The sequence below is a fragment of the Carcharhinus amblyrhynchos genome, chromosome 1 (genome assembly GCF_965287045.1).
Source record: "Carcharhinus amblyrhynchos chromosome 1, sCarAmb.v2.hapA, whole genome shotgun sequence".
NCBI lineage: Eukaryota > Metazoa > Chordata > Chondrichthyes > Carcharhiniformes > Carcharhinidae > Carcharhinus > Carcharhinus amblyrhynchos.
The window spans coordinates 88290455-88305188 of record NC_137324.1 but is presented as its reverse complement, the minus strand read 5'-3'; the positions used below and the strand labels follow the sequence as shown (position 1 = coordinate 88305188).

Genomic DNA, 14734 nt, shown 5'->3' with positions numbered 1-14734 from the left:
AAGAAATAGAGGAGCAAATTCCTTGGGGAATTACTTAGATGAATGAGCTACTGTGTACTGAAAATGGGAAACTAATTACCTAAATGTTAAATGGGGCAGTGGATTGTGTTAGGGGCAGAGAGGGGGAGAAATTTCTGAGGTGTTTTCAAGAGAATTTGATTTGTATATTTCTTGTTAACTAAGAACAAGATATTGCTGGATTTAATCCTAGGGATTAATGTGGGTCATGTAGAGAATTTCATTAAAATGTAACTGCAGGTAACATTACTTAGATTGTGCCTTTCATGACTTTGGGACAACCTACTCTTTTACAGACAGTGAAGTACTTTTTGACTTGTAACCATGGCTATAATGTAGGAAACATTGCAGCCAATTTGCACACAGCAGGCTCCCACAGCAGTAATGTTATACGGTCAGACAGTTTGTTTTTTTGTGATATTGATTGAGAGATAATTATTGGCCAGGGCAACTCCACCGCTCTTGATTGAAATGGTGTCATTGGTTTTTCACATCTATCCGAGATGTCTATCAGACAGGACCTTGATTTAACGTCTCAACTGAAATTCAACACCTCTGACAGTGTAGCATACCCTCATCACTGCACTGGAGTCTCAGACTAAATTTTTGTGCTCAAGTCTCTGAAATGGAAGTTGAACTCACAACAGTTTGATTCAGATAATGCTATCTACTGAGCAGGATTGACACAATGGAGGAGCAATTTAGGAATAGTGATTATAGTATCCTGGATTTAGATGAATTATGGAGAAGGGCAAGAGGGATATAGAATTAAAATGTCTAACAATGTTAATTTCAGGGAATTGAGGAGGAATCAGATTGAATGGCAGAAACATATTGGAGTAATAGGTGGCCTTCAAAGAAGAGATGGTGTGGGAATAGTGTAGGTACCATGATAATACAAAGGAGAAACAACTTTAGCATCAAAGGTACATTCGAAAAATGAAAACGAAATGAGAGGGACAAAGAGACAGAATGAAAATAGACTGGCAGGTAACAGAAAGAATCCAAAGGTCTTCTATAAACATTAACAGTTAATGAGTTGACAGAGGAGCAGTGGGGCAATTCGAGACTAAAATTGAGATCTACTGGTAGAGGCAGGTGTGGTTGACATAGTAAATGAGTACTTTACTTCAAAAAAGCTGGCACAGATTTGTTATGCCAAATGGCTTCTCTCTGTACTATATCATTTATGATCTGGGATTCAATGTAATGAAATTTGAATTATATGCATTAATCTGGCTTATTCCACAACAAAACACTAAATAGAATTTTGTTGGCTTGGTATAGTACAAAAGGAAGCTGGATAAGTTCATGGTAACAGCTGATAGTGCATACAAAAAGTAGGTGAGTAATTGGGTGATGTTCCTCATGTTCTCAAGACCACTTTAATTCCATGGTCTGTACCACAGACAAGGTGATCTGCCTATCTCCTATTCTTGTGCTTTCCAGCACTTCCTTCTGTGTTCATCCCTTGTTAAAATAAAAACTCCCCCAGCCACTTAAAGAGGAGAAGGTTTGGGGACAATTGCCGGGCACTTTCTAAACCTCACCTGCCTCACCTTTGGTTCTCCATTTGTTGCAATATTTTTGTTGTCCCTTCATGTCCGTCTTTGGTGCTCTAGTTCTCACAAAGCCTTTACTGTTCCTCCTTCTGGTCAATCCTCCACTGAATGTCAAAACTGATCTTGTCTACCTGAGGGTGGAGGACCAGAACTGAAGCCTGGCTGGGTGTCCAGGCTGAGCGCCTGGTCTGAAGTCCCCAAAAAACCCTGCCCTGTTGTATAGAAGATGCAGTGGATCTGATGCCTCTTAAAATCCAGTGTTCAGAAGCTGATGAAACTAGAAGTTAAATCTTTGCTGAAGGTTACACTGGATAGTTAGCAGTAAAGATCTAGAGGTCAAATCTTCTTAGCGCCAGTCCCACAGAAGTGGAGCGTAGGAGCTTGGAGGAGGTAAATGGGACCCAAGAATACTAGGGTTTTTTTTTGACATTTGCCTCATGGAAATTTGCACAGGGAGCTTGGGGTACAAAGAACTTCCAACCAGCTATGGCATGACTCTATGGCACCCAAGATCCCCAGCCAAAATCCCAATTCCATTTGTAATATCAGCTCCCTGAAAAAGATTTTTAAAAATTCTCTGCTGAAGTAGGGCTAATTTGCTATTAGACAAGTTTACAGGCCAGCACTGCTTTTCTCACCCATTCTTTCACCCTCCCTTCTGTGGAAAATGTCTCAAAATACACACATATTGATGTGGGTGATCATTATTTAAGTGCGGTATAAGTAATTCTGACCACGGGGACGCCAGTGGAATCAGAACTGGCCCTTGATAGTCTGCTACATTTTTACCATGAATGTAGGGCCATGGATATTTGTTTCTCCTCTCTTTTCAACTTATCATAGAATTATAGAAACCCTACAATGCAGAAAGAAGCCATTTGGCCCATCGAGTCTGCAGTGACCATAATCCCACCCAGGTCCCTCCCCCCATATCCCTACATATTTACCTGCTAATCTCTCTAACCTATAAGAACATAAGAACATAAGAAATAGGAGCAGGAGTAGGCCATCTCGCCCCTCGAGCCTGCCCCGCCATTCAATAAGATCATGGCTGATCTGTCGTGGCTCAGTTCCACATTCCTGCCCTCTCCCCATAACCCTTAATCCCCTTGCCTATCAAAAACCTATCAACCCACGTCTTAAAAATATTGAGCGAGGCAGCCTCCACCACTTCAACAGGCAGAGAATTCCAGAGATTCACCACCCTTTGAGTGAAGAAGTTCCTCCTCAACTCCGTTCTAAACCGCCCCCCCTTTATCTTGAGGCTGTGCCCTCTAGTCCTACTGTCCTTTCTGAGCGGGAAGAGCCTCTCCACCTCTATCCTATCCATCCCATTCAACATCTTATATGTCTCAATGAGATCTCCCCTCATTCTCCTAAACTCTAACGAGTACAAGCCTAGTTTATTCAGCCTCTCCTCATAGTTCAACCCCCTCAACTCCGGAATCAGCCTAGTAAACCTCCTCTGCACTCCCTCCAAGGCCAAAATATCCTTGCGTAAGTGCAGCAACCAAAACTGCACACAGTACTCCAGCTGCGGCCTCACCAGTGCCCTGTACAGCTGCAGCAAGACCTCCCTACTTTTATATTCAATCCCCCTCGCTACGAAGGCCAGCATCCCATTTGCCTTCCTGACCACCTGCTGCACCTGCAGGCTGGGTTTTTGCAACTCATGCACAAGGACCCCGAGGTCCCTCTGCACCGTCGCCTGCTGCAGTTTTTCGCCACGTAAGTAATAGTCGCCACGTAAGTAATAGATGCATCTCAGGACACTAAGGGGCAATTTTTAGCATGGCCAATCAACCTAACCTGCACATCTTTGGACTTATTCATATAAAATATAGTCATATAAAATTACCAGTGAATTTGCATTGAGAGAATTGACAATATTTCCATGACTTTCTTGTTCAGACTGGCATCATCCAATGTTTCTATATCGAGGATTGGCAGTATGTGAATGAATATCGCCATTCAGTCAGTATCCGTAAAGTTTTCCCAGATCCCAGTGGAACCAGAATGGTATTCATTGATGACAAAAGTGATGGGTTTGTCTACTGTCCAGTAAGTAATACCATTTTCAGTGTCATCAAGCATCATAACATTATCATACTGTGTTTCAGTTCTCATTTTCATGAAGTAAAACAAAGATAAATCTCTTAAGTGTAATGGCAATAGTAGTTCATTAAGTAAAGTTAGTACATTCCTCATGTTTTTAATTCCCTGTGTTAAAATGATGAACACAGTAAAAAGTCTGACAACACCAGGTTTTAGTCCAACCTATTTATTTGATAATATACTCACAAGCTTTCGGGGTTAGCCCCTTCGTCAGGTGAATGGAGAGTTCTAGCCTCAGACAGAGCATATAAAGCACAGACAGTTTAGAGATTACTGATTAGAATGCGAGTCCTTACACCTAACCTGCTGTTCAAGACCTGAAGTGGCTGATAATGTGAGTGGAAGGAGCACTGATCACAGTTTAAAGAGATGTGTATTGTCTCCAGACAGTATACTGAGTGAGGTTTTGCAAACCCAGGCAAGTCACGGGGGTTACAGATAGTGCGACATGAACCCAAGATCCCTGTTGAGACCGTCCTCATGTGTGCAGAACTTGGCTATCAGTCTCTGTTCAGCGACTCTGCGCTGTCGTGTGTCGTGAAGGCCGCCTTGGAGAATGCTTACCCGAATGTTGGAGGCTGAATGCCCGTGACCACTGAAGTGTTCGCCAACAGGAAGGGAACAGTCTTGCCTGGTGACTGTCGAGTGATGTTCATTCATCCGTTGTCGTAGCGTCTGCATGGTCTCCCCAATGCACCATGCTTCGGGACATCCTTTCTTGCAACGTATCAGGTAGACAATGTTGGCCGAGTTGCAAGAGTATTTACCATGTACCTGGTGGATGGTATTCTCACGTGTGATGATGGTATCCGTGTCGATGATCCGGCATGTCTTGCAGAGGTTGCTGTGGCAGGGTTGTGTGGTATTGTGGTCACTGTTCTCCTGAAGGCTGGGTAGTTTGCTGCGAACAATGGTCTGTTTGAGGTTGTGTGGTTGTCTGAAAGCAAGAAGTGGGGGTGTGGGGATAGCCCTGGCGAGATGTTCGTCTTCATCAATGATATGTTGAAGACTCCGGAGAAGATGTCGTAGCTTCTCCGCTCCGGGGAAGTACTGGACGACGAAGGGGCTAACCCCGAAAGCTTGTGAGTATATTATCAAATAAATAGGTTGGACTAAAACCTGGTGTTGTCAGACTTTTTACTGTGTTTATGCCAGTCCAACGCCGGCATACCCACATCATGATTAAAATGATGACCCTGTCTTCTAAACTGGGGAGGTTGTGAGAATTGTTGCAATTATACAGGGCCTTGGTGACCCACACCTAGAACATTGTGTGCAGTTTTGGTCTCCTTTTCTGAGGAAGGATGTTCTTGCTCTCGAGAGAGTGCAGCGAAGGTTACCAGGTTGATTCCAGGGATGGCGGAACTGATGTATGAGGAGAAATTGACTAGGCGAGGATTGTTTTCGCTGGAGTTCATACGAATGGGGGAGAATCTCATAGAGACTTATAAAATTCTAACAGGTCTAGACAGGGTAGATGCAGGGAGGATATTCCCGAGGGTGGACGAGTCCAGAAGCAGAATCCTCACAGTCTGAGGATCGAGGGTGGATCATTTAGGACGGAGATGAGGAGACATTGCTTTACCCAAAGAGTGGTGAGCCTGTGTAATTCATTACCACAAGAAATAATTGATGCCAAAACATTGAATGTATTCAAGAGGTGGCTAGATATGGCACTTGGGGTGAATGGGATCAAAGGTTATGGGGAGAAAGCAGGATTAGGCTATTGAGTTGGACGATCAGTCATGATTGTAATGAATAGCAGAGCAGGCTCGAAGGGCCAAACGGCCTCCTCCTGCCCTATCTTCTATGTTTCTTTCGTAGTATTTTGACTGGGCTCTCATTATTTACAGTGCAGGTTACTGTAAATTTGGGGAAAAGTGCTCCAAGGTTTAAACATGTTTGTGTGGTGTGTGTGTTTTTAAGTTTGAACAATTTTTGATTCTTGTTAACCTTGTTCTTTTAAAGGTGAATGATGCTATACATGAGATCCCAAACTTTCCCACAACTGTTAGAAGCATTCTCTGGGAACACTTCACAATGGATAAAGGAGTCTTTATTGCTTATGATGATGACAAAGTGTATACTTATGTTTTTCACAAGGACACAATTCAAGGTAGCATAGTTGTAGCTGCATGATTCAAGTGTGATGAAGTTGTCATGCTGTGCTTCTGTTCTCCTTATTGTCAGGAATAAAATGTATATTTTAAGATGTATGTAGGAATCTCAGTGAGGAAAATATAATGAAACAGTGACTTTTCCAAATTAATGTAAGTAATAGGAGTAGCAGTAGACTGTTTGGCCCTTTAAACCTGTTCAGGGAATCAATAAAATCATGACTGATCATGTACCTCCAGTACATCTCCCAGCCCTGTTTCCAGATGGGTGATTCCCATAATGCCCAAACATCTATTGAACTCTAAATTTAGTATACTTTCCTTAATTCTGAAGTAGAGAACACCAAAGGATCACAACCCTTTGAGTAAAGAATTTTTTTCTCATCTCAGTTCAAATTGCCAACCCCTGTTCTGAAACTGTGACCCCGTGTCCTAAACTTCTCCATTGGGGCAGCATCCTCTCTGCCAAGCCCCTTAAGAATTTTATGTATTTCCAGGAGAGCATCCCTCATTTTTCAAGAAAATATAGACCAAGTCTACTCCGTCTCTCCTAGTGTGACAATCCCGTCATCTGAGGAATGAGTCAGGTGCTCCCTCCAAGACAGGTCTACTTTTCCTTCGCTAGGGAAACCAGAACTGTGGACAATAAAATGTGATATTCATTCTCATTGTATTTCCCCCTACCATTACTACTAATTAAGTTACCTTGAGAGAGTTGACTTTTTTTCTCTCCTCTTGCTATCCCAATGAATATTATCCCATGATGTATAAAGCACTCTGCCTTAGACCCTTTTCTTCCTTTAGTCCCTACAACAATTTTTTTTCCCTTTTCTTTTGCCAGGGTCTTCTGGCTGCGCGGAGGCTCGGCTCCGCTCCCTCCCCGGTGGCAGCTGCTGCCAGCAAGGTCTCCCCTCGTGGGGGGCCAGGTAATACTCGTTTGTGGGGAGAGGGGGCTGCGATGCCAGCTGCAGTCGCCTTGGGTTGGGGGTTGGCGGCCTTGGAGGCAGGACAGTTCTTTCTAATATGCCCCGCCTCCTTACAGGCATGGCACTGCACACCGTCCGCGGACCAGAAAACCCAGTAGGTAGTGCCCTCGAAAGGGATGCTGAAGCCATCCTCCAGGCACTCCTCCCGGGCCAGGCAGACATATACCTGGCGCCGAAAGGAGTACACGTGTCTGAGGGTAAGGTCTGTCAGGTCAAGCGGGATCGGCACCACCTCGGACCTGACCTTCCCCCAGTAGATGGAGATGGGGGAGAAGGAGCTCTGCAGGGATGAAGGGTGGGACGTTGGAGATTACTAATCTATGTGTGGTGGCCTCTAGGGGCTCCACCACCAAGAACATACAACAATTCTTTTAATACTGTTGTTTAGGGAAAAAGTTCTTCATTGCTGATATAAAAGTTATGCAGTAGCTGTATTATTAGTCAAGGAGTAAATTTCGTGTCTGATTTTCTTCACTCTTCTGGGTGTATTTCCTTAGCACATCCGAGCCACAACTTTTCATATAGACATTGAAATTTTAGCACAGAAGGTCATTTAGCTTTCGAATCTGCACTGAAGACCAGTTGTGGGCCCAGTTTGTGCAATCTCATTTTGCTTCTCAATTCCCACCTTTGTTGTTTTTCTTCAGGTAGTTAGGAAGCACCCTTTTGAATACTGTAATTGATTTATCACTGATCATCAGTCATAAGATGTTAAGAAGTAGGAGCAGGAGTATGCCATCCAGCCATTCAGTAAAATTATGGCTGATCTGATTATGCCATTAATGCCATTTTCTTGCCTGCCCCCCAAAATGCTTGACTCCCTTGTCAATCAAAAAGCTATATTAGCCTTGAATGTATTCAATAATCCAGCCATCACAGCCATTTCTTCTAACTTAAGATGAGAGCTGATAAATGGTAAGGATCATGACCTTTTCTCTTCAGTTTGACGAGTAGACATTATTTGTATTCTCTCAGTTCGAGAGAGTTACCTGATTCCTGATACTGCCTTGGTGAGGAGGAGGTGCACATGAGGCTCAAGTCAGAGGAGCACAGAGATCTGGAGAGAGTTGTGCAGTGTGTTATAGTGATAGGAAGAGGTGAGAAATTGAAGGGAATATGAGGATTAATATGAGGATTAGGTCAAGAACAGAAAAGTAAAAGAAAGACGTGCATTTACGTAGAGCCTTTCAGGACATGTAAAGTATTTTACAGCCTATGAAGTATGTTAGAAACATAGCTGCTGTTGTCAGAAACATGGCAGCCAATTTATGCACAGCAAGCTTCCACAGAAAAAATTGTGACAATGATCAGATAATCTATTTTGTGATGTTGATAGACATTGGGTAGAACTGCAGAAAGTGCCTCTCCCAATGCTGCTTCAAGATAGAATCTTTTACATCCACCTGAGAGAGGAAGCAGGGTCTCTGGTTAATGTTGCACCCAAAGGATAACTACTGCAATGGGAGTGTAACCCTAGATATTTGTGTTTAAGCCCTGGAGTAGGACTTGAATTCTCAACATTTGAGTTAGAGGCAAGATTGCTCTCACTGAGCAACAACTGACACTGTGGTCAAACAGACTTGGTTTGGAATACGATATGGGAAACAGAGTTTTGAATTAGCTGATGTTTATATAAGGTGGAGAATATCCAGGACAGTATTAGAATTGTCAAGTTTGAATTTGAAAAGGGCATGGATGGAGATGTCAGCGGCAGATGGACTGAGGCATGGCTGAAAACAAGTGATATTGTAGAGGTTGAAGCAGGTGGCCTTTGTAATGGAGATTATGTGGGATTCATAGCTCAGCTCAGGGATGAATAGAATGCCAAGAGTAGTCTGGTTCAACCTGAGACAATGTTAGTGAGGGGAATGGAATTGGTGGCAAGGTCATGAACTTTGTGGCAGATGATACTTCAGTTTTTCTAATGTTTTATAGGACGAAATTCGGGCTTGTTGAAAAGTGGATACTAGGACAAGTAACCTGACAACACAGTTGTACTGGAGAGGTTGAGAGATGTAGAGATGAGTATCATTGGTACTCATATCAGAGCTGGCCCATTTCTGTGGATGATAGTGCCTGAATGAGGAAGAGGAGGGGACCAAAGATGCATTCTTGTGGGATACTTAGGTGCAAGGGAATGGCACAAAGACATTGCTGGAGGTGATGAAGAAAGACAGTGTACAGAAGTCATGCACTCAGAAGTTATTTGTGTTGTGGCTCTGCCAATCACCTAATTAGAAATATTCAAATATGGAGTTGCAAGAAAGCTGGACATAGGATTTGGAAGGCTACAACACGTCAAAGATTGGAGAGGAAATGTTGAACCATCTTGATATAAACTACAAAATACCATTTAATTTCTTGATTTTTAAAAAATCTGTCTACCTATTGGATATTATTACCAGAACTCATTTGCACTACAGTTATCATTTAAAGTATGTTTCCATTATTTAACCCATTAAAAAAATTGTACCTAACATGCTTTCCTGTGTTAATCTTCATTTGGTGCAGCAATGCATTTCTTATCATTTTGCTTAATTTACAGGTTCCAAAGTCATGCTGGCAGGTGGTACAAAACTTCCATTTTCTCACAAGCCACTGTTGTTGTATAATGGAGAACTAACATGTCAGATGCAGAGTGGGAAAATCAGCAGTATTCTTTTAAGCACACACTCTTTCCTGGCTGGTTTAAAGGATCTAGGACCTAATGATCTACAGCCAATGTTGACCCAGTGTTTAATGCTGAAAAGGTGAGATATATTTTGGAATTCAGTTAGGAATATTGAAATGTGCTAACTGTGTAAATATCAGCAAATTGATTTCACAAGAAGTTGTATGAATTTTGAAATGCTATTTTTAATTCTTTGATTAAGAAATTTCATCCATTTTATTATCTACAATTAACTCCCCATTTTCACTCTCCAGAGGACCAACTTTACTTTTTTTTCCTTTAAAATACCTGTAGAAACTCTTGCTATTTACTTTTATGTTTCTAGCTAGCTTCTTGTTATACATTTCATTATCCTGATTAACCTTTTAGTGATTCCCTGCCATCTTTTTGAATTTTGATCAATCATCTGATCCGCTATTCATTTTTGTGCAGTGTTCCTTAAGTTTGATGTCTCCCTTAACTTCATTACTTAATCATGAATAATGGGCTCTTCACTTAGAATTTTTCATAACAGAGACAGATTTACTAGGGTTTTTCAGAAGAGAATTGGATAATTATTCAAAGTGAAAAGCTTGCACGTCAACAGGAAGAGGGACACAGATTGGGACAAGAGCTCACATGGACGTGATGGACTGAATTGTCTCCTGTGTTGTAACCAATCTGTGATTCTCAACCAGGCTTGTCCAAAGTATGTCCAACAAGCTGCCCCTCTGTGTACCCCAGCATCAGTTTTCAAAATCCTAGTAAAAGAAGTGACTTTCAGTGGAAGATTCTTTATGGAGCTGTTCTTCCAATCAGGCTGTTTGTCTCTTGCTTTTGCCCCTGATAGGCAGACTAGTGAACCCATCAGTAGCAAATTAGGGAGAGAAAGTGTCTGATTGAACTCTGACATTGGTCTGTTTGCTGAGCGCTGCATGACCAAGGGAAGTGAAGCAAAAAAGAAGCTAGAATCTGTGCACCTACAGATGGCCTGGAGCTTTGGAGAGGTTGAGTCAAGCCCTGGGAAGGATGAAGGGCCAAGTCAGGCCCTGGGGTTGGGGAGTCCAAGTTGGGCCCTGGGATAGGGGGAGGTTGCATCGTGGCCGCAGGCAGCAAAGGGCCTGGGGAAGAGATGGCACCATGGTGAATGTGTGTGGGTGGTATGTGAGCCAGGTACGTTGAGCAGGCAGAGCCTGTAGTTATCTCTGCCATGCAGAGGACGGATAAAGCTCCGGGGCCAGATGGTATTTATCCCAGGCTGCTTAGGGAGGTGAAAGATGAAATTGCTGGGCCTCTGGCGCAAATCTTTGTCTCTTCTTTGGACACAGGTGAGGTCCCAGAAGACTGGAGGGTAGCAAATGTGGTACCGCTGTTTAAAAAGGGTAGTAGGGATAACCCTGGAAATTATAGACTGGTGAGTTTGACATCAGTGGTAGGGAAATTAATGGAGAAAATGCTTAGGGGTAGGATGTATGAGCATTTGGAGCGTTGCGATCTGATTAGGGATCCGCAACATGGCTTTGTTAGAGGGAGGTCTTGCCTTACGAATCTGGTGGAATTCTTTGAGGAGGTGACAAAAACGGTTGACGATGGGAGAGCCGTTGATGTCATCTATATGGATTTCAGTAAGGCGTTTGACAAAGTCCCTCATGGTAGGCTGGTAGGAAAGGTTAAGGCGCATGGGATACGAGGTCAGGTAGCTAGGTGGATTGAGAACTGGCTGGGCAATAGGAGACAGAGGGTAGTTGTGGAGGGGACCTTTTCGGGCTGGAGGCCAGTGACCAGTGGTGTGCCGCAGGGCTCAGTACTGGGACCTCTCCTCTTTGTAGTATACATAAATGACTTGGAAGAGAGCGTAGGTGGTGTGATCAGCAAGTTTGCAGATGACACCAAGATGGCAGGGTTGGCGGGTACTGAAGTGGAATGTCAGGTGATACAACAGGATATAGATAGGTTGGTGCATTGGGCAGATAGGTGGCAGATGGAATTTAATCCTGACGTGCATTTTGGAAGGAATAATGCCGAGAGGAGCTATGTGATAAAAGGTAGACCGATTAGGAGTATAGACATACAGAGGGACCTGGGAGTGCAGGTTCATAAATCCATGAAGGTTGCGACACAAGTGGAGAAGGTTGTTAGGAAGGCTTATGGAATGCTAGCCTTTATAGGTAGGGGTATAGAGTATAAAAGCTGCCGTCTAATGCTTCATTGTATAGAACATTGGTTAGACCGCATTTGGAGTACTGCGTCCAGTTCTGGTCACCTTACTACCGGAAGGACGTGGAGGCTCTGGAGAGGGTTCAGAGGAGGTTTACCAGGATGTTGCCTGGCATGGAGGGGCTGGGGTACGAGGAAAGGTTGGAGAAACTGGGACTTTTCTCCTTGGAAAGACGGAGGTTGAGGGGGGACATGATAGAGGTATATAAGATACTGAAGGGAATAGATAGAGTCAATAGTGAGAGACTGCTCCCTAGACTGGGTACAAATACGAGAGGTCATGATTTAAGGGTGAGGGGGGAGAGGTATAATTTGGATGCGAGAGGAAGGTTCTTTACGCAGAGAGTTGTGGGGGTATGGAACGCGCTACCGAGGAGGGTGATGGAGGCAGGAATGTTGGACTCGTTTAAGGTTCAGTTAGACAGACACATGAGTGAAACGGGGATGGAGGGTTATAGTAGGGGCTGTTAAATAAGGTCAGAACAGAACCTCGGGAGGCACCAGAAATGCAGACTTGTAAGTTAACGTTTTTGTCTTTTTATTCCGCAGGTGGAGGTCCACCTCGTTGTCAAACGAGGGGCATGCACACGGTGGGTCGTGCGTGGGCTGCTCTTGGAGGTTCTGGGAGTGGCCTAGTACTTCGTGTCGGTGTGTGTGCTTGATCGTGGACCGGTAGACGGGCTCCGCAACAGCTCGGTGACTAGCACTGCTGGCTGTGCAGATACATGGATTTGGGCCTGTGTCTGTGGGAGTTTGTGCATTCTCCCTGTGGTTGCGTGGGTTTCCTCCGGGCGCTCCGGTTTCCTCCCACACCCCAAAGATGTGCTCTTAGGCTGATTGGTTTACTAAATTGACACTATTCTCCCCTGAATCTGGCTAAGTTAGGGGTTCCATTCGTAGACATGCAGGGTAGAATAGGTGTAGGGTGATGCGGCGGCGTGGGCTCATTGGGCCGAAGGGCCTGTTTCCCGTGCTGGGTTGTTCTTTGTTCTTTGTTTGTATGCAACAGACCCAGAGACAGTGTAACTGGCTGGCTTCATGGAATTAAGATATGCTTGTGTTGCAACCATACGTGAATTGAATTTGTGGCTATATGATTTTATACTTTAATTTTTTTTAATTAATTCATGGGATGTGGGCATTGCTGGCTAGGCCAGCATTTATTGTCCATCCCTAATTGTCCTTGAAAAGGTGATGGTGTGGTGCCTTCTTGAACTGCTGTTGTCCATGTGTTTCAGAAACGTCCACAGGGAGGGAAAGGGAAATGTGACAAATATGAATATTCCAAATGTGGAAACCTTACTGCAGTACCAGCCACAGGTGTCACAGGTTATCATAACTGTTGACACAATTCATGGAAATGTAAAGGATGTTTACAGGCAACTCAACATATGAAATTCCTACTTTTTAAGGCTATTCTTAGTGCAGAGGCACTTAATTTAGTGTAGCCCCCTGTCGCTCCCCTGGTTGTATGCATCACAAAGCCTAAGTTTAAGATGCCCCTGGACTCTGTGGCTTGGTACTAGCACAGTACGAAGTCTGTCAATACCAGGTTAAAGTCCAATAGGTTTGTTTGGTAGCACAAGCTTTCAGAGCACTTCTCCTTCATCAGGTGAGTGGCAGTTCTGTTCACAAACAGGGCATATGAAGACACAAACTCAATTTACAAAATAATGGTTGGAATGCGAGTCTTTACAGATAACCAAGTCTTAAAGGTGCAGACAATATGAGTGGAGAGAGGGTTAAGCACAGGTTATAGAGATATGTATTGTCAGCCAGGATAGTTAGTGAGATTCTGCAAGCCCAGGCAAGTCGTGCAGGTTACAGATAGTGTGATATGAACCCAAGATCCTGGTTGAGGCTGTCCTCATGTGTGCGGAACTTGGCTATCAGTTTCTGCTCAGCAATTCTGCATTGTCGAATGTCGTGAAGGCTGCCTTGGGGAACGGTTATCTGAAGATCAGAGGCTGAATGCCCATGACTCTTGAAGTGTTCCCCGACAGGAAGAGAATATTCCTGCCTGGTGATTGTCGAGCAGTGTTTATTCTTCCCATTGCTGTAGCGTCTGCATGGTCTCCCCAATGTACCATGCCTCGGGACATCCTTTCCTGCAGTGTATCAGGTAGACAACATTGGCCAAGTTGCAAGTGTATGCACTGTGTAACTAGTGGATGGTGAACTCATGTGAGATGATGGCATCTGTGTCAATGATCTGGCACGTCTTGCAGAGGTTGCTGTGGCGGGGTTGTGTGATGTCATGATCACTGTTCTCCTGAAGGCTGGGTAGTTTGCTGTGGACAATGGTCTCTTTGAGGTTGTGCAGTTGTTTGAAGGCAAGAAGTGGGAGTGTGGGGATGGCCTTGGCGAGATGTTCGTCTTTATCAATGACATGTTGAAGGCTCTGGAGAAGATGTCGTAGCTTCTCTGCTCTGGGGAAGTACTGGACGATGAAGGGTACTCTGTCTGCCATGTCCTGTGTTTGTCTTCTGAGGAGGTTGGTGCGGTTTTTCATTATGGCGCGTCGGAACTGTCGATCAGTGATTTGAGCGCCATATTCTGTTCTTACAAGGGCATCTTTCAGCATCTAGAGGTGCCTGTTGCGATCCTCCTGAACTGAGCAGATCCTGTATATACGGAGGGCTTGTCCAGAGGGGATGGCTTCTTTAACATTTTTAGGGTGGAAGCTGGAGAACTGGAGAAGTTCTGCACGCATGAGGACAGCCTCAGCCAGGATCTTGGGTTCATGTCACACTATTTGTAAACCCCATGACTTGCTTGGGCTTGCAGAATCTCACTAACTGTCCTGGCTGACAATACACATCTCTTTAACCTGTGCTTAACCCTCTCTCCACTCACGTTGTATGTACCTTTAAGACTTGATTACCTGTAAAGACTTGCATTCCAACCATTATTTTGTAAGTTGAGTTTGTGTCTTTATGTGCCCTGTTTGTGAATAGAACTCCCACTCACCTGATAAAGGAGCAGCACTCTGATAGCTTGTGCCTTGTGCTACCAAATAAACCTATTGGACTTTAACCTGGTTGTGAGACTTCTTACTGTGCTTACCCC

General features: G+C 44.0%; 1 protein-coding gene across 4 annotated transcripts in view; it reads left to right on the top strand.

The window, feature by feature from the left end:
- The window catches only part of wdr19 (WD repeat domain 19), a 123968-nt gene that overhangs the window by 50772 nt on the left and 58462 nt on the right, over positions 1-14734 (top strand). For all 4 annotated transcript variants that reach the window (XM_080188720.1, XM_080188703.1, XM_080188730.1 and 1 more), the window contains exons 15-17: positions 3492-3641; positions 5664-5811; positions 9344-9548. In XM_080188720.1, coding sequence (XP_080044846.1) covers positions 3492-3641; positions 5664-5811; positions 9344-9548 — 503 coding nt within the window. The remainder of the gene's footprint in view (positions 1-3491; positions 3642-5663; positions 5812-9343; positions 9549-14734) is intronic.